The 26,120-nt window shown below is 46.8% G+C and overlaps 1 protein-coding gene across 2 annotated transcripts in view; it reads left to right on the top strand.

The window, feature by feature from the left end:
- The first annotated feature begins 460 nt into the window (after positions 1-460).
- Positions 461-26,120, top strand: part of LOC126091140 (phospholipase B1, membrane-associated-like) — a 135,835-nt gene continuing 110,175 nt past the window's right edge. For both annotated transcript variants that reach the window (XM_049907039.1, XM_049907038.1), the window contains exon 1: positions 461-728. In XM_049907039.1, the coding sequence (XP_049762996.1) occupies positions 516-728 (213 nt within the window). In that variant the 5' untranslated portion in view covers positions 461-515. The remainder of the gene's footprint in view (positions 729-26,120) is intronic.

The raw sequence follows: 26,120 nt of genomic DNA, 5'->3' as shown, positions 1-26,120 counted from the left end.
GAAATTCAGCGACAAATTTCTGGTTCACGCCCACTTCAATCTTACACGTTCATCCGATAAGCTCCCTTGCTGCCCCTATCTGTCGTAGGACAATGAAAGCAACAGGACAGTAGAAGATTCTAAAAAATTTGTTTCGTCAGCGTAGTCAGGCAACTAAAAAAAAAAAAAAAAAAAAAAAAAAAAAAAAAAAAAAAAAAAAAAAAAAAAAAAACAGGAGGCATTAGCTTCGGAATGACGCTCATAGAGAGAATACGAAGACGCCGATGCAGACGGTGACGACTAGGTATTCTCTCGCAAGGTCTCGAGTAACGCGAGGATCTTGCGCCGGATAATGCCAGCTGGGAAAGTGTGCAGATTAGGGATCGGCGGAATGCTCGCACGCGATTGGCCTGGTCACGGCCGGGTCTCGAGGCCCTGATATTATGTGAGCCGGCGCGGGGTCGTCCAGTGTGGACGTTCTCCGGCGCTTCGCAACCGGTTTCAGTGCGGCGGCGTCCGGCGTCCGGGCAGACAACATGCGGACGCTCTCGCTAGTAGCGGCCGCCGCGTACTGCTTCCTGAGCCTGCCTGCCGGTCCAGGGCAGGTACTCAGCTACGCCGGTCAAATAGCTTTCCAGGCAGACCCGCCCAGCTTGATCGCCTTCTACGAGTCTGTCAAGAATGTTCTCAGCAGGACACTCAGGCCGAAGGACCGGGCGAAGTTCTTGGAGACACTGCGACAGCAGAAGGTTAGTTCTGAATTTGATGACTGGTGATGAGGGGCAAACTGTTGTGTTGTCATTAGTGCTCGCCCGTTCACATTTACGAGAAACCAGGCAGTCTACATTTTCGTTTATGTGATAAGATTTGCAGACGTCTACTATCATTACTAGTTTTGCAGGATGTTATGATGCTAGTTGGAAGTCCTTGTATTACTTAACTATCTGAGTTCCGACGTATGTATTTATTCCAGTTCTATCAGTCCATTTCCTCTTATGCCTCTCTCTCTGGCCATCTCCTCCTCTCCCCTCTTAGTCCATCTCCTTCTTTACATCTACATCTACATTTATACTCCGCAAGCCACCCAACGGTGTGTGGCGGAGGGCACTTTACGTGCCACTGTCATTACCTCCCTTTCCTGTTCCAGTCATGTATGGTTCGCGGGAAGAACGACTGCCGGAAAGCCTCCGTGCACGCTCGAATCTCTCTAATTTCACATTCGTGATCTACTCAGTAGGTATAAGTAGGGGGAAGCAATATATTCGATACCTCATCCAGAAACGCACCCTCTCGAAACCTGGCGATGCAAGCTACACCGCGATGCAGAGCGCCTCTCTTGCAGAGTCTGCCACTTGAGTTTGCTAAACATCTCCGTAACGCTATCACGCTTACCAAATAACCCTGTGACGAAACGCGCCGCTCTTCTTTGGATCTTCTCTATCTCCTCCGTCAACGCGATCTGGTACGGATCCCACACTGATGAGCAATACTCAAGTATAGATCGAACGAGTGTTTTGTAAGCCACCTCCTTTGTTGATGGACTACATTTTCTATGGACTCTCCCAATGAATATCAACCTGGTACCCGCCTTACCAACAATTAATTTTATATGATCATTCCACTTCAAATCGTTCCGCACGCATACTCCCACATATTTTACAGAAGTAACTGCTACCCCCTCTCTCTTTCCATTTCCTTATCCCCTGTTCCTGCCATCGCCTTCTCTCTTCTCTCTCAGTCCACCTGCTCCAACTCTCTCTCTCCATATCCTCCTGCCCTTCTCTCGTCTATCTGCTACTCTCCCCTCTCTCCGTTCATTTGCTTCTCACCCCTCTCTGTACATCTGCTTCTCGCCAATCTGTCTACCTGCTCCTTCCCCCCTTCTGTCCGCACTTCCTGTCTGCTCTCTCTCTTCCTTATACTTTTCATCTTCTCCTCCACCTCCATTAGTCCATATTCTTCTCCACCCTCTCTATGTCCAGCTCCTCCTTACCCCCCGCCCCCCCCCCCCTCTGTCCCTCAATGCTTCTTTCCTTTGTCTGTCTATCTCCTCTTCCCTCCTCTCTCTCTGTCCACCTCCGTCTCTATTTCTGTCCATTTCCACCTCCCCTCTCTCTGTCCATCTCCTCCTTCCCCATATCTCTGTCCATCTTCTCCTTTCCCCTCTGTCTGTCCGTTTCTTTTTCCCCCCCCCCTCCCCTCCCATCATTCTCTGCATTATCACTCCTACCTGAATGGGAGGTTTGCTGTTTCTTACACCCATAGTATTTCTTTCGAGACAGCAAATAACACACTACTGCCCATTAAAATTGCTACACCAAGAAGAAATGCAGATGATAAACGGGTCTTCATTGGATAAATATATTATACTAGAACTGACATATGATTACATTTTTATACAGTTTTGGTGCAAAGATACTTAGAAATCAGTACCCCGAACAACCACCTCTGGCCGTAATAACGGCCATGATGCGCCTGGGCATTGAGTCAAACAGAGCTTGGATGGTGTGTACAGGTACAGATACCCATGCTGCTTCAACCCACGATACCACAGTTCAAGGGTGGTGCCTGGCCTGTTGTGACGAACCAGTTGCTCGGCACCATTGACCAGACGTTTTCAATTGGTGAGAGATCTGGAGAATGTGCTGGTCACGGTAGCAGTCGAACATTTTCTGTATCCAGAAAGGCCCGTACAGGACCTGCAACATGCGGTCATGCATTATCCTGCTGAAATGTAGGGTTTCGAAGGGATCGAATGAAGGGTAGAGCCACTGGTCGTAATACATCTGAAATGTAACGTCCACTGTTCAAAGTGCCGCCAATGCGAACAAGAGGTGACCGAGACGTGTAACCAATGGCACCCCATACCATCACGAAGGGGGTTACGCCAGTATGGCGATGACGAATACACGCTTCCAATGTGCGTTCACCGCGATGTCGCCAAACACGGATGCGACCATCATGATGCTGTAAATAGAACGTGGATTCATCCGCAAAAAATGACGTTTTGCCATTCGTGCACCCAGGTTCGTCGTTGAGTACGCCATCGCAGGTGCTCCTGTCTGTGATGCAGTGTCAAGGGTAACCGCAGCCATGGTCTCCGAGCTGATAGTCCATGCTGCTGCAAACGTCGTCGAACTATTCGTGCAGACGGTTGTTGTCTTGCAAACGTCCCCATATGTTGCCTCAGGGATCGAGACGAGGCTGCACGATCCGTTACAGCCATGCGGATAAGATTCCTGTCATCTCGACTGCTAGTGATACGAGGCCGTAGGGATCCAGCACGGCGTTCCGTATTACCCTCCTCAACCCACCCATTCCATCTTCTGCTAACAGTCATTGGATATCGACCAACGCGAGCAGCAATGTCGCAATACGATAACCCGCAATCGCGATAGGCTACAATCCGACCTTTATCAAAGTCGGAATCGTGATGGTACGCATTTCTCCTCCATACACGAGGCATCACAACAACGTTTCGCCAGGCAACGCCGGTCAACTGCTGTTTGTGTATGAGAAATCGGTTGGAAACTTTCCTCATGTCAACTCGTTGTAGGTGTCGCCACAGGCGCCAACCTTGTGTGAATGCTCTGAAAAGCTAATCATTTGCATATCACAGCATCTTCTTCCTGTCGGTTAAATTTATCGTCTGTAGCACGTCATCTTCGTGGTGCAGCAATTTTAATGGCCAATAGTGTACATGTACCAAATTTTCTTGAAATCGATCAAGGGTTTTATGAGGAGCTTTTTCCCCACAGCTTTTCTCGTTGTGTGCACACACTGATCAGCCAGAACATTATGGCCACTTACCTTGCAGCCGGTATGTCCACCTTTGGCACGGATACCGCGGCGACGCGTCACAGCACGGAAACAACGAGGCCTAGGTAGGTCGCTGTAGGGAGCTGCCACATCTGCACATACAAATCACTTAACTCCCTAAAATTACGGAGTGGGGGGGGGGGGGGGGGGGCGATGAAATCTGATGCCACGTTCAGTCACATCCCAGATGTGTTCGAACAGGTTCAGATCTGGCTAGTGGGGGGGGGGGGACATATCAATTGGAGCTCGGTACCATGTTGTTCGAACCACTCGATCACACTCCTAGCGTTGTGACATGACGCATTGTCTTGTTGAAAAATGCCACTGTCATCGGCAAACATGATCGTCATGAAGAGACGCACCTGGTCTGCAGTCACTGTACGATATTCCTTGGCCGTCATGGCTCCTTGCACGAGCTCCATTGGACCCATGGATGCCCACGTGAATACTCCCCAGAGCATAATGGAGCCGCTGCCAGCTTGCCACCATCCCGCAGTACCGGTGTGAAGGAGCTGTTCCATTGGAAGACGACGGATTCACGCTCTCTAATTGGCATGATGAAGAAGGTATCGGGAGTCATCGCTCGAACGTCCAGAGCCGATTGCCACGTGGCCATTTTAGACATAGTTGCGGATGTCGTGCTATTAACATTGACACATGCAGGGGGCGTCGGCTCCGGAGGCCCATCGTTAGGAATGTTCGATGCACTGTGTGTTCAGACACACTTGTACCCCGCCCAGCATTAAAGTCTGCTATTAGTTCAGTCATAGTTCGCTGTCTGCCCTGTTTTACCAGTATGCCCAGCCTAATACGTCCGACACCTGTAATGAGGTGTGGCCGCCAAAACCTTGGTTTTGTCACGTGTTGAAGATCCTTACCAAAACACTTCTCGAACACTCGACAGGCCGTGCAGTTTCCAAAATGCTTATGTCGGGCCTCCGGGCCACCTCAGCCTGCCCTCAGTCAAACTCAGATAAAACGCGTCCTTTCACATTCTACACACAAACAGCTCGCTCACCGCTACTACGTGTGCCGCGTGTGTGTCTCACTAGCAGTCATTCCCTGCCAAGTGCCGCTGCTGGAACCTGGGCCGGGTTTCTATCGATGGTAGGTCGTTCGTCATAATGTACTGGTTGATCAGAGTACACTGACGGGAAAAAAATCGCAACAGCAGTAAGGAATCCTGCGACATAAATGAAAGTTGGTAGGAGTGTTTCTGCATCTGAAAGGAGACGTCTGTTCCAGTTTCTCGCCAGTCTCATGAAAGTGGCGCCGGAAGCGCTACTATGAGAATGCAAATGAGGTACAGCGTTAGTTACTTTTGACATTGGGCATGGTAGTTGATGTTAGTAAGAGTGTCTTTAAGGCGACAAAGTCGCCACTGTCCTCACTGAGTTTGAACGAAGTCGCGTAATAGGGTTCCAAGAAGAAGGACGTTGCTTTTGCAGTGCTGCAGAAAGACCTGACGGGAAGTTAGCCACTGTACATGATTGTTGGCAGCAATTGTGAAGAGAATGTACGGTCACAAGAGGACCGGGCTCCGGACGGCCACGTGGCACTACCGAGAGGGAAGAACATCGTGTTCGGCATCGTACTGCATCTGCGGCAGAGATTTGAGCAGCAATTGGCGCCACAGTGAGACAACGAACTGTTACAAACAGGTTTTTCGAGGACAGCTCCGAGCAAGACGCCCCGTAGCATGGATTCCACTGACCCCAAAACACAGCCATTTGCAACTTCAGTAGTGTCAAGTGAGAGCTCATTGGAATGTGCATTTTTTTAAAGTGGGAAGGAACTCCTACCAGTGATGATATTATTAGAGACGAGACGCAATCTCCGATTGGACAAGAAAAAGAAATAAAATTACTCGTGCTCTTTTTAATGGAACGATTCTGATACTAACCTTCACTGATTTAGTTGAAGCTCACACAACTTAAAACTGGATATTCCAATGGAGAACTGAACACCTTTCCTCCCGAATACATTTGAATCAGTACTACACCTGAGCTCATTACCGAAATTACGACTGAATGCGGTATCGAGCTAAGTTTGTGACTCGATTAAGGATTTCTTGATTGGAAGGAAGCAGCATGTTATCTTGTATGGATAGTCATTGACAAACTTGGGAGAGACCCAAGGAGTGAGTTCCGATTCTCGCTGTTTATGTTGTACGTTAAAGACCTTGCAGTATTAATACATTATTGGCCATTAAAATTGCTACACCAAAGAAAAGCAGATGATAAATTGGACAAATATATTATACTAGAACTGACAAGTGATTACATTTTCACGCAATTTGGGTGCATAGATCCTGAGAAATCAGTACCCAGAACAACCACCTCTGGCAGTAATAACTGCCTTGATACTCCTGGGCATTGAGTCAAACAGAGCTTGGATGGGGTGTACAGGTACAGCTGCCCATTCAGTTTCAACACGATACCACAGTTCATCAAGAGTAATGACTGGTGTATTGTGACGAGCCTGTTGCTCGGCCACCATTGACCAGGCGTTTTCAATTAATGAGAGATCTGGAGAATGTGCTGGCCACGGCAGCAGTCGAACATTTTCTGTATCCAGAAAGGCCCGTACAGGACCTGCAACATGCGGTCGTGCATTATCCTGCTGAAATTTAGGGTTTCACAGGAATTAAATGAAGGGTAGAGCCACGGGTCGTAACACATTTGCAATGTAACGTCCACTGTTCAAAGTGCCGTCAAAGCGGACAAGAGATGACCGAGACGTGTAACCAATGGCACCTCATACCATCACACCGGGTGGTACGCCAGTATGGCGATGACGAATACACGCTTCCAATGTGCGTTCACCGCGATGTCGCTAAACACGGATGCAACCATCATGATGCTGTAAACAGAACATGGATTCATCCGCAAAAAATGACGTTTTCCCACTCATGCACGCAGGTTCGTCGTTGAGTACACCATCACAGGCGCTCCTGTCCGTGATGCAGCGTGAAGGGTAACCACAGGCATGGTCTCCGAGCTGCTAGTCCATGCTGCTGGAAACGTCGTCGAACTGTTCGGGCAGATGGTTGTTGTCTTGCAAACGTCCCCATCTGTTGACTCAGGGATCGAGACGTGGCTGCACGATCCGTTACAGCCAGCGGATAAGATTCCTGTTATCTCGACTTCTAGTGATACGAGGCCGTTGGGATCCAGCACGGCGTTCCGTATTGCCTTCCTTAACCTACCGATTCCATATTCTGCTAACAGTCATTGTATCTCGACCAACGCGAGCAGCAATGTCGCGATACGATAACCCGCCATCGCGATAGGCTACAATCCGACCTTTATCAAAGTCGGAAACGTGATGGTACGCATTTCTCCTCCTTACACGAGGTATCACAACAACGTTTCACCAGACAACGCCGGTCAACTGCTGTTTGTGTATGAGAAATCGGTTGGAAACTTTCCTCATGTCAGCACGTTGTAGGTGTCGCCACCGGCGCCAACCTTGTGTGAATTCTCTGAAAAGCTAATCATTTGCATATCACAGCATCTTCTTCCTGTCGGTTAAATTTATCTTCTGTGGCACGTCATCTTCGTGGTGTAGCAATTTTAATGGCCAGTAGTGTAGTAACCTCAGAGTTTTTGCAGCTGATGCGGTTATCTGTAATGAAGTATAGTCTCAATGAATCTGCACAAAAATTACACTCCTGGAAATGGAAAAAAGAACACATTGACGCCGGTGTGTCAGACCCACCATACTTGCTCCGGACACTGCGAGAGGGCTGTACAAGCAATGATCACACGCACGGCACAGCGGACACACCAGGAACCGCGGTGTTGGCCGTCGAATGGCGCTAGCTGCGCAGCATTTGTGCACCGCCGCCGTCAGTGTCAGCCAGTTTGCCGTGTCATACGGAGCTCCATCGCAGTCTTTAACACTGGTAGCATGCCGCGACAGCGTGGACGTGAACCGTATGTGCAGTTGACGGACTTTGAGCGAGGGCGTATAGTGGGCATGCGGGAGGCCGGGTGGACGTACCACCGAATTGCTCAACACGTGGGGCGTGAGGTCTCCACAGTACATCGATGTTGTCGCCAGTGGTCGGCGGAAGGTGCACGTGCCCGTCGACCTGGGACCGGACCGCAGCGACGCACGGATGCACGCCAAGACCGTAGGATCCTACGCAGTGCCGTAGGGGACCGCACCGCCACTTCCCAGCAAATTAGGGACACTGTTGCTCCTGGGGTATCGGCGAGGACCATTCGCAACCGTCTCCATGAAGCTGGGCTACGGTCCCGCACACCGTTAGGCCGTCTTCCGCTCACGCCCCAACATCGTGCAGCCCGCCTCCAGTGGTGTCGCGACAGGCGTGAATGGAGAGACGAATGGAGACGTGTCGTCTTCAGCGATGAGAGTCGCTTCTGCCTTGGTGCCAATGATGGTCGTATGCGTGTTTGGCGCCGTGCACGTGAGCGCCACAATCAGGACTGCATACGACCGAGGCACACAGGGCCAACACCCGGCATCATGGTGTGGGGAGCGATCTCCTACACTGGCCGTACACCACTGGTGATCGTCGAGGGGACACTGAATAGTGCACGGTACATCCAAACCGTCATCGAACCCATCGTTCTACCATTCCTAGACCGGCAAGGGAACTTGCTGTTCCAACAGGACAATGCACGTCCGCATGTATCCCGTGCCACCCAACGTGCTCTAGAAGGTGTAAGTCAACTACCCTGGCCAGCAAGATCTCCGGATCTGTCCCCCATTGAGCATGTTTGGGACTGGATGAAGCGTCGTCTCACGCGGTCTGCACGTCCAGCACGAACGCTGGTCCAGCTGAGGCGCCAGGTGGAAATGGCATGGCAAGCCGTTCCACAGGACTACATCCAGCATCTCTACGATCATCTCCATGGGAGAATAGCAGCCTGCATTGCTGCGAAAGGTGGATATACACTGTACTAGTGCCGACATTGTGCATGCTCTGTTGCCTGTGTCTATGTGCCTGTGGTTCTGTCAGTGTGATCATGTGATGTATCTGACCCCAGGAATGTGTCAATAAAGTTTCCCCTTCCTGGGACAATGAATTCACGGTGTTCTTATTTCAATTTCCAGGAGTGTAAGTCGGCTGTGACTTTTCAGGTGGTGGTAGCTACTGTTGTCACTGATACGAGGCGCGGCTGGGGATAATAGCGCGGCGGCGTCGAAATTCGACCAGGGCAGGACCAGGCAGTACGCGTGCGTGGGGAAACGCTCGCGCTCATAGTGCTCCCTACCGGAAGCCGCAATAGGCATTCCGCGCGTGCGCTGCGGGCAACGAGTGTGCTGCCGGACGCTCCTGTGATTAAAAGCTGAATTAAATCTTAGTAATGCTCCGCGGCGGGTCACAAGTCGTAAGTTCCTGTTTCTCCTTCTTTTTTTTGTAATGAAGACCAGTGCTGGCTTCCAGGCACCGCTTAACTGAAAACCTGTACCCCTGCTGATAAGATTATCCGCCATGTTGGTGTATATGACCTCCTTAAAAACACAGTCCCGGAATGATGACGCTGAGTATAAAAGATTCAGCCTTCTTGCAAAACATGCGATGTCCCGTGTCCAGGCAATGTTCCGCTACCGCTGATATGACGATAGTGTTTAACACAACGTTCTTGCTCGGCTCAGCATATCTGTCCAATAAAAGATTTCCCACAGTCGCGTGGGATCTTGTATAAACCACCTTTCCTAAATTTTTGACCGAACACTTTGCTGGTGACCGAAAAACACATTTGCCGCCAAAACACGGCAAGAACGTCTTTTGCAGTGGGTGCCTCCGCATCTTCATTCACACCCCTGATTTGAATTTGATTCGAACGGAGGGCACGGGGTATCTGTCTGTCAGAATAGTCGTCCTATTTGAACACCGTTCATAGGTGTTGTGGCTCACCAGGTAGACTGTCGGTATGTGAGACCACGTGTGTTCTACGTACCAAAGAGCGTAAACCTCTACCACGTTGTGCAGGATGATGACAGCTCGTGGCCTGAAAATATAATTCTGTGTGAGTTGGTTTGCAGTAGACACTAAGTCCCAGTGTACCGTCGATTTTTTTTAATCATTCCATCTTTTTCCACTTCCATGGTGAATGTGTGTTCGGATGGAGCAATTTCAGAAGCTGTAGAAACGTACGTCTTTATTCCGTGCGACCACGCCACAAATATGACGTCTACACAAGGTTGGAGACATGCCAACTGCAGTGTTTTTTCCTCAAGGTCTGTCATAAAATAGCTGGAATCCAGCACTGGCTGCCACTAAGTCAGAACAGAAGAAACAAGAACTTCCGACTCAAGAGCCGACGCGGCGCACTGCTGAGATTTAATTCAGTTCTTAAGCACAGGAGCGTCCAGCAGCACAGTCATTGTCCACAGCGCACGCACGAAACGCCTTTCTGCGCTTCCCTGAGCGCCGCTTTCCACCAACCCGCGCAAGCGTACTGCCTGCTCCTGGTCTACACATTTCGACTGTGCCGCGTGATGATTACCAGTCGCGCCTTCTAGCAGCGACAACAGCAGCTATTCACACCTAAAGACGTCGAAGTTCCGTGACGAAATATTATCAGATTTGCGCAACATGATCTGACGGCAAACCCCAAAAGAGTATTTGCATTCAATAGGATAGTGATAAGATTTCAAAGTGAAGCAAATAAATTTGCAGCTTCCCTTAGGTATTTTGGAATATAAAATGTTGCACTTCAGAAAAAGAAAAAAAATATTGTTCTGTAACTACAGTATCAATAAGTCACAGCTGGAATCAGTCAATCAATACCCTGGTGTAACAGTCTATAGGGGTATTAAATGGAACCATAACGTTGTTCAATAGTAGGAAACCAAGTGGCAAACTTCGATCTATTAGTACAGTACAAGGAAAATGTAATCGGTCTATAAAGGAGATTGCATACAAAACTCTTGGGTGACTCGTCCTAGAACACTGCACAAGTGTGTGGGGCCTGCACCACATAGAATTAATGGATGTTGAGCTGATACAAAGAAGGGTAGGACAAATGGTGATAAGTCTTGTTTGACCCACGGGAAAAGCTGAAGAAAATGAACTGGCAGGCACTTGATTATACACGCAAACTATCCCGAGAAATATGAATTTGCAGGCATCCGAGACCTGTGTAAACTTCGTTAACATCACTCTGGCTGTACTGCCGCGTCGTCTTATTATGTACTTAAAATACCAAAACAAACCACCGTATCTGATAGAAAGGTACCTCGTAGCAGCTAGAGAAAGCTTTATGTAATGCAGAGGTGCAGTACTGCAAATTTTTTCTCTTTGACACCATACTGGATACAACAACACGTTAAACAGAAATAATTATTCCAGGGAAACAGTAAAGCCGGAGCATTAGGCATGGAGTGAATAATCACACTACAATAAATGAAATCTAACTGCCTGATGTGACAAATGGTGTTAAATTAAAACTATTGATCACTGAATTCGCCGTATTTAGTTGACAGTAGCTGATAACAAAGGAGGAACAAAACGACAATTAAAGCAATTGTATTAGACTTACGAGGAGAATGTGTTAAAAAAATTTGCCGTAAACCGATTTCCCAGAAACTTCGCTCAGTGGAAAAGGAGTAAAAATAAACGAACACATGTCTCGGCTTACCCGCAAATTCTCGGTCGTTTCTGAGATAATGACGGAGTATTCAAGGCACCTTGTAGCGCATGTTGAAACAGAGCGAAGCCGTAACTTAGTGGCTAGCGTAGCGGCCTTACATAACTGCGGCCCGTGTTTGAAACCAATTAAATTGTTTTAATTTTATTTTACTTTGTCTAAGCATTTCCGCAGAATGAATGCACCAGATCTGCCTGAAGAATGAATATAAGAATAAAAAGTAAGAATCAATATATGAATAAATATAGAGATTAAGTATAAGAATATGAAAATTTAAAAATATTTAACCCCTGAAAATACCATATCTAAATTTTCTTTTGAGTCATCATTCTAAATGATTTGATGTGGTCCACCACGAATTCCTCCCCTGTGCCAAACTCTTCACCTCAGAGTACCACTAGCAACCAACGTCCTCAGTTATTTTCTGGATATACTCCAATCTCTGTCGTCCTCTATAGTTTTACCCTCTACAGCTCCCTATAATACCATGTAAGTTATTTCGTGAAGTCTTAACAGAAGTCCTATCGTCCTGTCCCTTCTTCTTGTCAATTTTTTCCATGCATTATTTTACTTTCCGATTCTGCACAGAATCTTGTCATTCCTTACTTCATCAGTCCACCAAATTTTCAACATTCATCTGTAGCACAACATCTCAGATGCTACGATTCTCTTCTGTTCCGGTTTCCCCACAGTCCATGTTTCACTACCGTACAATGCTAAGCTGCAAACGTACATTCTCAGAAATTTCTTCCTCAAATTAAGGCCTATGTTTGACACTAGTAGACTTCTCTTGGCCAGGAATGCCGTTTTCGGCAATGCTAGTCTGTTTTTGATGTTCTCCTTGCTCCGTCTGTCATTGGTTATTTTGCTGCCTATGTAGCAGAATTCCGTAACTTCATCTACTTCGTGACCATAAATCCTGATGTTGCTTCTCTCGCTATTCTCATTTCTGCTACTTCTCATTATTTTCCTCTTTGTTCCATTTACTCTCAATCCACATTCTGTACTAATTAGATTGTTCATTCCATTCAGCAGATCATGTAATTCTTCTTCACTTTCCCTCAGAATAGCAATATCGTCGAATCGTATCACTGAGATCCTTTCACCTTGAATTTTACTTCCACTCCTGAACCTTTCCTTTATTTCCATCATTCCTTCTTCAATGTACAGACTATACAGTGGAAGACTACATCCGTGTCTTACACTGTTTTTAATCCGAGAACTTCGTTCTTGGTCGTCCACTCTTATTATTCTCTCTTGCCTGTTGTACATATTGTACATTGCCCGTCTCTCCTTATAGCGTACCCCTGTTTTTCTCAGAATTTCGAACATGTTGCACCATTTTACATTGCGAACGCTTTTTCCAAGTCGACAAATCCGATGAACGTGTCTTGATTTTTCTTTAGTCTTGCTTCCGTTATCAACCGCAACGTCAGAAGTGCCTCTCTGGTGCCTTTATCTTTCCTAAAGCAAAACTGATCATCATTTAACACACCCTTAATTTTCTTTTCCATTCTTCTGCTTATTATTCTTGTCAGAAACTTGGATGCATGAACTGTTAAGCTGTCAGCTCTTTTATTCTTCGGAATTGTGTGGATGATATTTTATGAAAGCCAGATGGTATGTAGCAGTGTCATACACTGTACATTTTAACATGAGTAATCGTTTTGTTGCCATTTCGCCCAATGATTTTGGGAACTCTAATGGAATGTTGTCTATTCATTCTGCCTTATTTGATCAAGTCTTCCAAAGCCGTCTTAAACTAACTCCGCTCGAACAGGCTGTGAAGATCCAACGGTACCGACCGGTCGCCGTGTCATCCTCACCAACTGGCATCACTGGATACGGATATGGAGAGGCATGAGGTCAGCAAACCGCTCTCCCCGCTGTTTTGTCCGTTTGCGGGAACGACTGGAACCCATATCTCTTCAATATCGATTCCTGTTTCTTCTTGTATCTCATCAGACTAATCTTCCCCCTAATAGAGGCCTATCCGCTCTCTTCCTCTGTACTTAACAGTGATATTCCCATTGCACTCTTAATGTCACCACCCTTGCATTTAAATTCACGGAAGGTTGTTTTGGGTTTTCTGCATGCTGAACCATTCCTTCCGATAATCATTTCTTTTTCGACTTCTTCACGTTTTTCTTGCAACCATTTCGCCTTAGTCTCCCTGCACTTCCTATTTACACTCCTGGAAATGGAAAAAAGAACACATCGACACCGGTGTGTCAGACCCACCATACTTGCTCCGGACACTGCGAGAGGGCTGTACAAGCAATGATCACACGCACGGCACAGCGGACACACCAGGAACCGCGGTGTTGGCCGTCGAATGGCGCTAGCTGCGCAGCATTTGTGCACCGCCGCCGTCAGTGTCAGCCAGTTTGCCGTGGCATACGGAGCTCCATCGCAGTCTTTAACACTGGTAGCATGCCGCGACAGCGTGGACGTGAACCGTATGTGCAGTTGACGGACTTTGAGCGAGGGCGTATAGTGGGCATGCGGGAGGCCGGGTGGACGTACCGCCGAATTGCTCAACACGTGGGGCGTGAGGTCTCCAGAGTACATCGATGTTGTCGCCAGTGGTCGGCGGAAGGTGCACGTGCCCGTCGACCTGGGACCGGACCGCAGCGACGCACGGGTGCACGCCAAGACCGTAGGATCCTACGCAGTGCCGTAGGGGACCGCACCGCCACTTCCCAGCAAATTAGGGACACTGTTGCTCCTGGGGTATCGGCGAGGACCATTCGCAACCGTCTCCATGAAGCTGGGCTACGGTCCCGCACACCGTTAGGCCGTCTTCCGCTCACGCCCCAACATCGTGCAGCCCGCCTCCAGTGGTGTCGCGACAGGCGTGAATGGATGGACGAATGGAGACGTGTCGTCTTCAGCGATGAGAGTCGCTTCTGCCTTGGTGCCAATGATGGTCGTATGCGTGTTTGGCGCCGTGCAGGTGAGCGCCACAATCAGGACTGCATACGACCGAGGCACACAGGGCCAACACCCGGCATCATGGTGTGGGGAGCGATCTCCTACACTGGCCGTACACCACTGGTGATCGTCGAGGGGACACTGAATAGTGCACGGTACATCCAAACCGTCATCGAACCCATCGTTCTACCATTCCTAGGCCGGCAAGGGAACTTGCTGTTCCAACAGGACAATGCACGTCCGCATGTATGCCGTGCCACCCAACGTGCTCTAGAAGGTGTAAGTCAACTACCCTGGCCAGCAAGATCTCCGGATCTGTCCCCCATTGAGCATGTTTGGGACTGGATGAAGCGTCGTCTCACGCGGTCTGCACGTCCAGCACGAACGCTGGTCCAACTGAGGCGCCAGGTGGAAATGGCATGGCAAGCCGTTCCACAGGACTACATCCAGCATCTCTACGATCGTCTCCATGGGAGAATAGCAGCCTGCATTGCTGCGAAAGGTGGATATACACTGTACTAGTGCCGACATTGTGCATGCTCTGTTGCCTGTGTCTATGTGCCTGTGGTTCTGTCAGTGTGATCATGTGATGTATCTGACCCCAGGAATGTGTCAATAAAGTTTCCCCTTCCTGGGACAATGAATTCACGGTTTACTTATTTCAATTTCCAGTAGTGTATTTCATTCCTCAGTGACTTGTATTTCTGTATATCATATAACAAATGTTTGAGACTTATTGTCGCACTAAGTTGTAATTTTACAAGTAACTTAATGACCTTGTCTCCTCTGACTTGATATGAAACACTTGTGTACTAATCTTCTACAGAGCTGGCCGTTGTGACCGAGCGGTTCTAGGCGCTTCAGTTCGGAATCGCGCTGCTGCTGCGGTCGCAGGTTCGAATCCTGCCTCGGGCATGGATGTGTGTGATGTCCTTAGGTTAGTTAGGTTTAAGTAGTTGTAAGCCTAGGGGACTGATGACCTCAGATGTTAAGTCCCATAGTGGTTAGAGCCATTTGAACCGTCTTCTGCAGACATGGATAGATGGATAAAAAATAAAATAAAGTAAAATAAAAATATGAAACACTTGTCTACTAATCGTCTGCAGACATGAATAGATAAATAAAAAATAAAAGAAAAGAAAAGAAAAAACTGATTGGTTTCCAATACGGGACGCAAAAGTGTGAAGCCGCGACGCTTGTGACCGTGCTACGGCTTCGATTCAACCGATGGCTCGCTAAAAGGCATCCAAATGACGTCTGAATCATTGACTGTGGGCTGTCGAGTATATGCGGATAAGCCGAGACATGTGTTCGTTTATTTTTACCCGTCTTGCAGTGAGAGAAGCTTCTAAGAAATTGGGTTATGACACGTGCTGTGTTCTCCTCGTTAGATTTCAGACTACTCTATTCAAGACTATTCTACAATGTCCATTAGGTAGGTACGTGCTGATCAAAGTAATGAGGGACTGAGGACCTCGCCGCTTATTCCCTTAACCCCCCTCAATCAATGAATCAATCGATCAGCAGAGTAGTGAGAGTTGGGAGATGACAGCCGTGGTCGACAGCCGCGTGAGACAGCTGCTACGAAAGCAAAGTCCTTCTCTGAAATTGTCGAACGAATGTCAAAATGACAGATATTGAAATAATGACCATAGGACGAAAATGAACTGATATCGCTGAACAGAGGAACGGCCACTAGATCTGGCGGCCTACCAATACGATTCTACATAGAGTACGCAAAAGAATTCACCCTTTTTCTAGAGGCTTACCATAGGTCGCTGGAGGAGCGAAGCATTCCTGATGATTGGGATATAACGCAGGTCAGTCCCATTTTCAAGAAGCGTCATTGAGCAGATACACAAAACTACAGACTTATATTTCTGACTCTGATCTGTTGCAGCATTTACGAACGTATTTTATGCTCGTGTATTTTGATATTTCTGGAGATCAGAAATCCCCTCTGTAGGAATCAACATCGGTTATGAAAGCAAACAACGTACGAAACCCAACTCATTTTGGTCGTCCACGAGACCCAGGAAACAGTAAATACTGACATCAAGGTTGATAACGTGTTTCTTGACTTCCAGAAAACATTTGATACACATCTGCACTGCCACCTAATTAATTATCTGGGGAATGGGTGCTTCAGTATGTCGCTTTTCTGTCACTAGACATTTATTCACCTCGTGTGTATGTGCAGGCCCATCGCCCATGCGACTTCCCATGCACAGGTAACAAGCATGGGTGTTTTAATTCCTTACTGAAACAAGAACTGCCCTTGTAAGAACGGGCAATAACGGGCTTCAGAGGTCCATGGCCGACCTACTACGATAAAGTCTTTTGGGTTACTTCCAGATGAAAAATATTATCTAATAGTCATCCTCTGTGATGGAAACTGGTACCTCAAACCCATCTTCTCTGCGGGGACAGGCGATACTTACATGTTGAGCGTGGGGCAATGTCTGTCGCCGATGATCTGATTTGGCACAGAATCTAAAGGTTGTCGTTTGGACAACAGTTCTGATGGTGTCCATTTTGGGAGCCGCGTGCATATCCCGAACACCTTCCCAGGGGATGGGGAGGGGGTTATTCATAAGAGTCAACGGAATACCTTCTTCTGAAGAACGTGGAGGTATCGTAACTGTGTAGCGGACTCTATGCCCCATGAAGTAGGCCCGTACGGAAACGCTGCAAGAACGATCGCCTTGTAAAGCCGCAATCTGATGAACTGATTTAGTTCGTTGTTGATGTAAAACCAGAGTCAGTGCCCTAAACATTTGGAGGCAATTCCTTCATTTGTCCTATATGAGGGCGCGGGAGAGGAATCCAGAGACCAGGCTAACGCCGAGGTATGGAAGTCTTAGTTCATGATATTTTGCGGCCTTTCACACGGACGGGGTCCACCCTCGGTTGTCACCACGTAAAGTAGATCGTTGTCGTCTTGGCTGCATGCAGTTGGCCCTTATTCAGTTTGCATTCAGAAGGGTTTAACGGAGTGTTGTCTTCTGTTCGTGAAGAACGCTGTATCAGCAGCAATATTGAGCCAGGAGAAGGTTGGCAACTCAGGGCAAGACGTTGATGCAGATGTTAAAGTAATCTGTCGAAAAGACCGATGCGAGGGGAATTCCAGCTGCGATTGTCTTCGTGCTGGACTGTTTTCCCTCTACAGAGACCATGATCCGCCGGCCCTGCAAATAGCTTTCGATTAGATGGACGTAGCTGTCTGGGAGCGATGCTTGCGCCACCAGTTTTTGAATCACATTTTCTTGCCGTGCCCCAACATAGGCACTGTCCTAACCCCAAAAATCGGCAGTTTTGGCTTTGGAGGTGTTGAGGTTGCTGGAGTGTGCTCCACCGGATGGAGGACGTGCAGTTCAACGGTTTCAGCACTGGGAAGATCCGGACTGTTTTCACTGTTGCAATAATTACTGCAACTGAAGGCACTTATTGTAGAGTATCACCAGCAAGATCAGTGACTTCTGTGAAGAAGAGCCTTTCCGTTGTTTGAGAATGTTCTTAATTTTGGTGTGTGTTAGGTCGCTGACCGCCGCCTAGACCAGTTATAGACTGCGACAACTGTTGTTCGTCTCAGCGTTCTTTGTCATTGAGACCATATATTGGGAGGTTCTATCGGCCCTTGTACGCCACTGTGAAAGCCTTTGCAAGCTGCAGCACGTCGAAAATAATTTCTTGATCGGTGGTTAGTGAAATGCGGTAGGGAGCTGGTGCTGAGTGGAAGGATACTGAGCCATACTGATTTTATTAACGTTTCTAAAAACACAAATGAATTTATTTCTAGAGCAAAAATCAAAGAATAATACTGACTGAAAAGACTGTAGTTCAATGACCAACTGATGGCAAACACCTAAAGAGGGCAACAGTATAAAACCACTTCCGTTTTGTAAAGATTTAAAAAAAATACATTTACATTAAAACTGCAAAATATATGAGCAAATGATTATGTCACAAACATCAAACATCGGCTATTGCCAGTAATTATCAAAATGACTGACAAAATTGGTTCAAATTTATGATGATACAGGCGGTGGCAGAGGTGATGGCAGTAGCAATAATTCCTGCTTTTCTTTTAACGTAGGACGGCGGTTGACGTTACCACAGAACTACAAACCTTCATTAACAAATTCAATCATGATACTGAAACATCTTAAACATGATCACGCTTAACAAGAGATACAATCACTTATCCTGTAAAACAGAAAGAACTCGTTAATTATTTAGTAAAAATTAAACATACTACAAATGCAGACATTATTCTTTAGTTTTTTTGTAGAAGCATACAATTTAGTAAACAGCTCGAGCTTGTGATACTAACCAACAGACAACTATAGACATGCCTCAGAAATAAGGTAGCCAGATTGAACAATTTGCACTGACTATTAAGTACCATTCGTAAATCAGAAGAATTACATCTGCATTCTATACATTAAATCTGCAATCTATTCTAAAATCAGTTTGGAATAGTGAGAGGCACAATCCCACATACATTGACAGAACTGAACTCAAGCAGTACCAGGCGAAACCTTCATAAATAGCATATTTATATACGTAACAACGGGCAACCAGGATACGGAGTCAAAATAGCCACCACACGACACCAAGTGACGTGAACACTAATCAGATGCTCACCGTGATTTGTCGCAAAATCCAGCGCCCATTGACAAACGCTTGCTTAGAGAGCGCCGAGAGCAGGATGTAACGAAGATTACTCGTAGTCGGCAGCCCACGGGTATCATCCAGCAGATGCTCCCGCGCCCATTACTTTCAAAGGTCACACCGGACTCCAACCCGGTACCTCGATGGACACAGACTGCTTACAACTTCAGTAGCCGAGGACACGACGAATACTGTGCGTCCTGCCGAAGTAGCTTTTAACAAGCAATGTTCATTGCTGGACCAACACTCGGCCCCGCCAAACCCGCACTGAGCAAAGGCACCAACCTAGCCAGCGGGCCACGGCAGACACTTCGCCACAATACGGCGCCTCACTTGCGCTTCTAACCGTCCGTGTCAGACTCTCTCTCCATCCGGTCGCCGCAGCCTTTAACTACCTTCTCCTCCGACCTGCCCTCTACCGGCGACAGTAACGCTCCGTGCGCTCTATCGGCCAGAGGGATTCCAAATCCGCGGGAATTACGCGAAATTAAACGCGGGCGCACGGCACTGTTAGCTGTCGTTTTGACTGAACCAGTGATTACAGAGATCTGACCAGATGCCAGTCCTGTTTCTATTGGAAGTGAAATTGCTCCATATTGTCCTCCCATACTTCCCCTTCCATTACATAAGACGGTATCGAAGTTCTCGCGGACATGGGGGTTCCTGAATTCTTGCCAAAGCCGTCTATATCTGTTCTTCTGATGGCATAATTCTTGGAGCAGAGGTAGTAGTTTCACACGCTGTGGAGAGGCAATGATTATGATTGTTGCAGCCTGTTATATTGTGTTCTGGATTTTTTTGTCAGGTAATCGAAAGCGGTCATGATTTCCGCCTCAGTTCGGAGGGCGAACACAATTTACCCCCTGCTGTTGAGAGTCCTGCGGTAGCAGCCCCAGCTGATGGCAATTGTAGTCTAGTTGGCGTGCTACAGTGAAATGTGGTGAAGGGAATGGCGACTAGGAGATGATCTGATGGAGTGTTGCTGACTAAAGTCAGAGGTATGATGGCCGAAGGTATTCTTGGAAATGACGATATGCAGTATGTCAGTTCCCTGCTGGCGATGGAAAAGCAGGTACGTAGGATTCCGTGGTCCATGGACTTCTACTTCAAGATCTTCTGCAAAAGTTTGAAGCCTGTCCCAATTCGGATGCTTCACATTCAGATCTCCACTGTTAAGCCTGGCGTCAGAGAGTGTTGCGAGGACTTCCAGTTCAGTCTTCAGAATGTGAAATGGTGAGATGACAGTGACGTCGCCTGAGTCAGTGCGAACCGTCACCACTGTGGCCTCACTGTTGTCGAGTTGTAGCAGGTCTTCCTTATGATGGATTAGGAAACAGCGAGAGGCCCCTCCCGCCGGAGGTTCGAGTCCTCTCTCGGGCATGGGTGTGTGTGTTGTCATTAGCATAAGATAGTTCAAGTTAGTTTAAGTAGTGTGTGAGTCTAGGGACCGATGACCTCAGCAGTTTGATCGCTTAGGAATTCACACACATTTGATCATTTGAGGAAACAGCTGAGAAAAACCAACGTGTCTCCTATCCTGTCCATTGTGTCAGTCCTGTGGGCTATCGTGTTTCGCAGCTGAAACGACTTAGTGCCACGTAGATAGTGAAACGTACTAGCTAATAGGGGAGGGGGGGTATGCTTATATGAAGGGACTATCCTCGAAGGCTTTGACAAATAAAATGTACCAGTTAATAGTGACGTAGCTAAATGAGACGTAGCTACTGATGGGGGAAACTATACATAGCAGAAATTCATTTTATTGTGTGAGTAGATAACTGCAGAAGAATCATTGGAAGCGGTTACTTCAATAAAATATCAAGGGAACGAAGCGGAGCGACCACATAAAAATAACTGCGAGTACGGCAGATACCAGACTGAGATTCATCTAGAAGAAACTTCAGGAAACGTAGCCTATCGATAAAGGAAATTGTTTACAATTTGCTCGTCAGGAGGGATCCGTACCAGATAGGAATGACAGAGGAAATAAAGAAGATCCAAAAAAGAGCAGCGCGTTTCGTTACAGGTTGATTTAGTAAGCATGAAAGCATCACAGAGATGATCAACCAACTCCCGTGGTAGACGCTGTAAGAGAGGCATTCTGCATCACGGTGTGGTTTATTCTTCAAGTTCCGAGAGAGTACGTTCGTAGAAGAGTCAACAAATATATTTCTACCTCCTACGTACACGTCGCGAAAAGACCGTAAAGATTGGAGCTCAACGGAGGCTTACCGTACCCCCGCCACACAAGGCAATGACTCTCCTAAGAGTCGCCAGGAACATTTTCTCTAGTGTTTCAGCTGAACTCAGAAATTTCGTGCTTGCAATGTGTAGCTGGAGTCAGCCCAAAAAAACACCACTCATCATGTTTTTCATGCAATGACGGAGAGCGTCAGTGTCCTCCCTGTTACAAAGAGATTTTTAAAGGAGAATTTACATGCCTATTCGATAAAGGTGTCGCACATTAGTCAAATGAGAAATTCATTTCATCTCTCTGTATTAACAATGACAGTAACACAAAGAATAACCAGCACTCCAGTAGCGATTGAGCTGCGCTGTTGCATGGCGATAGCGGTCACCGCGGGCCAGGGCGGTGCCGTTGCTGCAGGTGTACCGGGTATTCTCCGCGTTCTACTGTTCCTTTTAATACATACCCACGAAGCAAATCGAAGTTTTCCGTCGACACTGGGCGTAGGATGAAAGACGTGATGTGCAGTATTTCTTTGGACAATTCCAACTACATTTTAAAAAAGCGAAATTGCACACATCTCCCGAAACGCCAGAGAAAAAGCGTCTAACAACTCTTAGGATGGACACCCCGTTGACTGAAAGTTCCTGGCAGATTAAAACTGTGCGCCGGAACGAGACTCGGACTTAGGACCTTTGCCTTACGCGGGCAAAGGCTCTACCAACGGAGCTACCCAGGCACGTCTCACAACCTTTCCTCACAGCTTCACTTCCGCCAGTACCTCGTCTCCTACCTTCCAAATTTCACAGAAGCTCTCCAGCTCTCCGCGAAAGGCAATGGTTCCGAACTCAGTCTCGATCCAGCTCACAGTTTTAATCTGCCAGGAAGTCTCAGATCAGCGCACACTCTGCAGCAGAATGAAAATTTCATTCTGAAATCATCCCCCATGCTGTGGCTAAGCATGTCTCCGAAATATTCTTTCTTTCAGAAGTGCTAGTCTTGCAAGCTTCGCAGGAGAGGAAATTTGGAAATCTGTGGTAAGTTCTATGGGACCAAACTGCTGAGGTCATCGATCCCTAAGCTACTTAATTTAACTTAAACTAACTTACGGTAAGGACAATACACACACCCATGCCCGAGGGAGGACTCGAACCTCCGACGGGAGGAGCCGCGCGAACCGTGACAAGACGCCATAGACCGCACGGCTACCCCGCGCGGCCCTTGCAGGAGAGCGTCTATGAAGTTTTGAAGCTGCAAAACGAGGTACTGCCGGAAGCGAAGTTGTGAGGAGGGGTCGTAAGTCGTGGTTGGGTAGCTCAGTTGGTAGAGCACTTGCCCGGGAAAGGCAAATGTCCCGAGTTCGAGTCTCCGTCTCGCACACAGTTTTAATCTGCCAGGAAGTTTCAGATTAGCGCACAGTCCGCTGTAGAGTGAAAATGTTGTTCTGGACCCTGTTAGCTATGTGTCATTTGGATAAAGGTATGCACAACAGAATTGTCAAAAGAAATATGTCCCTCATATACAAATATGGCTCATGGTGCTGGTTAATCCATAGTCAAAGAGTGGCAGTGGTTACTAACTACCGAAATGATAGCAAATGAGTTCAATAACTGCATATTTATTTCAGAAGAATCTACATCCAGAAAAGAAAACCAAACACAACAAAAGTATTCGTTCAAAATAACAAAAGTCACATGAAGCATTAAACTGTTTCAGTTATACTCAATACATACGTGACTGGGAAACATAGCATAATAGAGATGTTACCTCCAGAGATCGCGACTGAATCAACTTTAAACGATGTGGCGCAAACAACTGTTTCAATCGTGGTCCAAGGAGAGGTGGTATTCCGACATGCACAGGAACTAATACTTGCACTTCACAATTTAACGAGCAACACATGGTAACCCACCGAAGATTCACTGGAATAAGCATCCATTCCCGAATGGAGAAAGAACTGAAATAACTATAATAAGAGTCAGGAATACGACATTAAGTAATGTCTAACGTTATCGTGACGTACGTGAAGTCCAAACGGAACCAGTCTCGGTTAAATTTAATCACCATAGTGGAACCTACCAATCTTCACAGCGTAGACGACACTGCTTTCTGGCAGAACTCTCAGTACCTCAAGATGTCATCTTGTAGCCGCTAAAGCTTGAGGAATTAAATAAAAGAATATTGCCACAATGGACGAGAGTGGAAGCAAACTACCGTTTGTACATTGCGAGAAATAGTCGACAGTGATAAACGAGCTCAGAAGGAAATGTGGACAGCCTCTAGTACTTTTTTTTTTCAGGCATCGCTCTTCTGGCTGGTATGATGCGGTCCACCACGAATTTCTCTCCTGTGCCAACCTGTTCATCTCAGAGACGCGCTTCCGCAAAGCATCCCCAATTATTTGTTGGATGTATTCCAATCTCTGTACTCCTCTACAGTTTTGACTCTATACACCTTTCTCTAGTACTAGGAAGCTTTTCCCTGATGTCTTGACACATGTTCCTCATCCTGTTCTTACTTGTTGTCAGTGTTTTCCTTACTTTCTTTTCTTAGTTTGTTCTGCAGGACTCTCGTCGTTCCTTATCAGTTGACCTAATTTTCACCTTCTGTTGTATCACTTCTCAAATGCTTCGGTTCTCTTTTGTTGCGGTCTTCCCACAGCCCATGGTTCACTACCATACAACGCTGTACATTCTCAGAAATTGCTTCCTTGAATCAAGGCCTATGTTTGATATCAGCAGATTTTATTGACCAGGATCGCTCTCCTTGCAGGCGTTTTTTGATTATAATGTCCTTGCTTCGTCTGTCATGGGTTATTTTGCTTCTGCGGTAGCAGAATTCCTTAACTTCGTCTATTTCGTGATCACAAATTTGGATGTTAAGGTGCTTGCTACTCTCATCTCTGTTAGGTCTCGTTACCTTTTTGTTTCTGCGATTTATTCTCAGTCTGTTATATGTACCCATTAAACTGTCCATTGGAATCTGCAGATTCTGTAATTCTTCTCCACCTTCACTGAACAGCAATGTCATCAGCGAATCTTATCATTGATATTATTTCACCGCCGGCCGCGGTGGTCTAGCGGTTCTAGGCGCTCAGTCCGGAACCGCGCGACTGCTACGGTCGCAGGTTCGAATCCTGCCTCGGGCATGGATGTGTGTGTGATGTCCTTAGGTTAGTTAGGTTTAAGTAGTTCTAAGTTCTAGGGGACTGATGACTTTAGCAGTTAAGTCCCATAGTGCTCAGAGCCATTTGAACCATTTTTATTATTTCACCCTAAATTTCAGTTACGCTGTTGAACTTTCTTTTATTTTCGTATTTGCCCCTTCTATGCATAGATTCAACGGTAGGGACGAAAGACTACATCGCTGTCTTACACCTTCCTTAATTCGGTTATCCGAGTACCTAGCTCTTGGTCTTCCAATCTTACTATCCCCTTTTCGTTCTTGTGCATATTGAATATTATCCGTCTTTCCATATGAATTACTCCTATTTTTCTAAGAATTTCGAACATCTTACATCATATTGTCGACAAATCCTATTAGCGTACCTTGACTTTTCTCCAGTCCTGCTTTCATTATCACAAAGTGAGAACTGCCTCTCTGGTGCCTTTACCTTTCCCAAGGTCTAGCTGATCGCCATTTAACAGACCCTCAGTTTTATTTCCCATTTTTCTGTATATCATTCTTGTCAGAAGCTTGAATGCTTGAGATGTTAAGCTGAGTGTTCGTTAGTTTCGCATCTGTCTATCCTTGCTGTCTTCGGAGTTTTGTGGATTATATTTTTCTGGAAGTTCGATGGTATTTCGCTTCTCTCATATATTCTAAAAACCGGCTTTTGTAGTTATTTGGTTGCTACATCCCGAAGTGATTTTAGAAATTCAAATGGAATGTTATCAATGCAGTGTGTCTTATTTGACGTCAGGTCTACCATAGCTCTTTTGAATTGTGACTCTTATACTGAATCTCATATCTCTTCCTTCTCAAATTAAATTTCTTCTTCTATGACGTCAACAGGCAGTTCCTTCCCCTCATACAGGGTGTTTCAGGATGATAGGTTCCTTCCACCAAAACAAGAAAAAATGTCCAGTAAAGATGAGCTCTTGAATGCATAACTTAAGGACTTATGAACTCTGCACTCTTGTTCGTACTCTGTACTGTGAAACACATCTCTGCTACTGAACATGTACTCATAGCTCTTAAAGTATGCGATTTAGAGTCCATGTTTACGGAATATTTCTTCCTTGTTTTGGTGTAACGAACTTGTCATTATGAATCACCCTGTATAGGGTGTACTCTATCCATTTATCCGCCCATCCGCACTCTTCTCTGGGTTTAACAGTGGGATTCCCGCCGGCCGCGGTTGTCTAGCGGTTCTGGCGCTGCAGTCCGGAACCGCGGGACTGCTACGGTCGCAGGTTCGAATCCTGCCTCGGGCATGGGTGTGTGTGATGTCCTTAGGTTAGTTAGGTTTAAGTAGTTCTAAGTTCTAGGGGACTTATGACCTAAGATGTTGAGTCCCATAGTGCTCAGAGCCATTTGGGATTCCCATTGCACTCTTAATTTCCGATGTTCATTTCTTTTTCGATTTCTTGACACTTTTCATGCAGCCATTTCGCCTTTGCCCCTCCGGAATTTCAATTTTTTTTTATTGCTCAGTGATTTATATTTCCGTATTCCTGCCTTTCCCTGATGCTGCCTATCGCACCACAAATACACTCCTGGAAATGGAAAAAAGAACACATTGACACCGGTGTGTCAGACCCACCATACTTGCTCCGGACACCGCGAGAGGGCTGTACAAGCAATGATCACACGCACGGCACAGCGGACACACCAGGAACCGCGGTGTTGGCCGTCGAATGGCGCTAGCTGCGCAGCATTTGTGCACCGCCGCCGTC

This window comes from Schistocerca cancellata, chromosome 1, assembly GCF_023864275.1.
Source record: "Schistocerca cancellata isolate TAMUIC-IGC-003103 chromosome 1, iqSchCanc2.1, whole genome shotgun sequence".
Lineage (NCBI taxonomy): Eukaryota > Metazoa > Arthropoda > Insecta > Orthoptera > Acrididae > Schistocerca > Schistocerca cancellata.
This window is presented reverse-complemented; position numbering and strand designations above follow the sequence as displayed.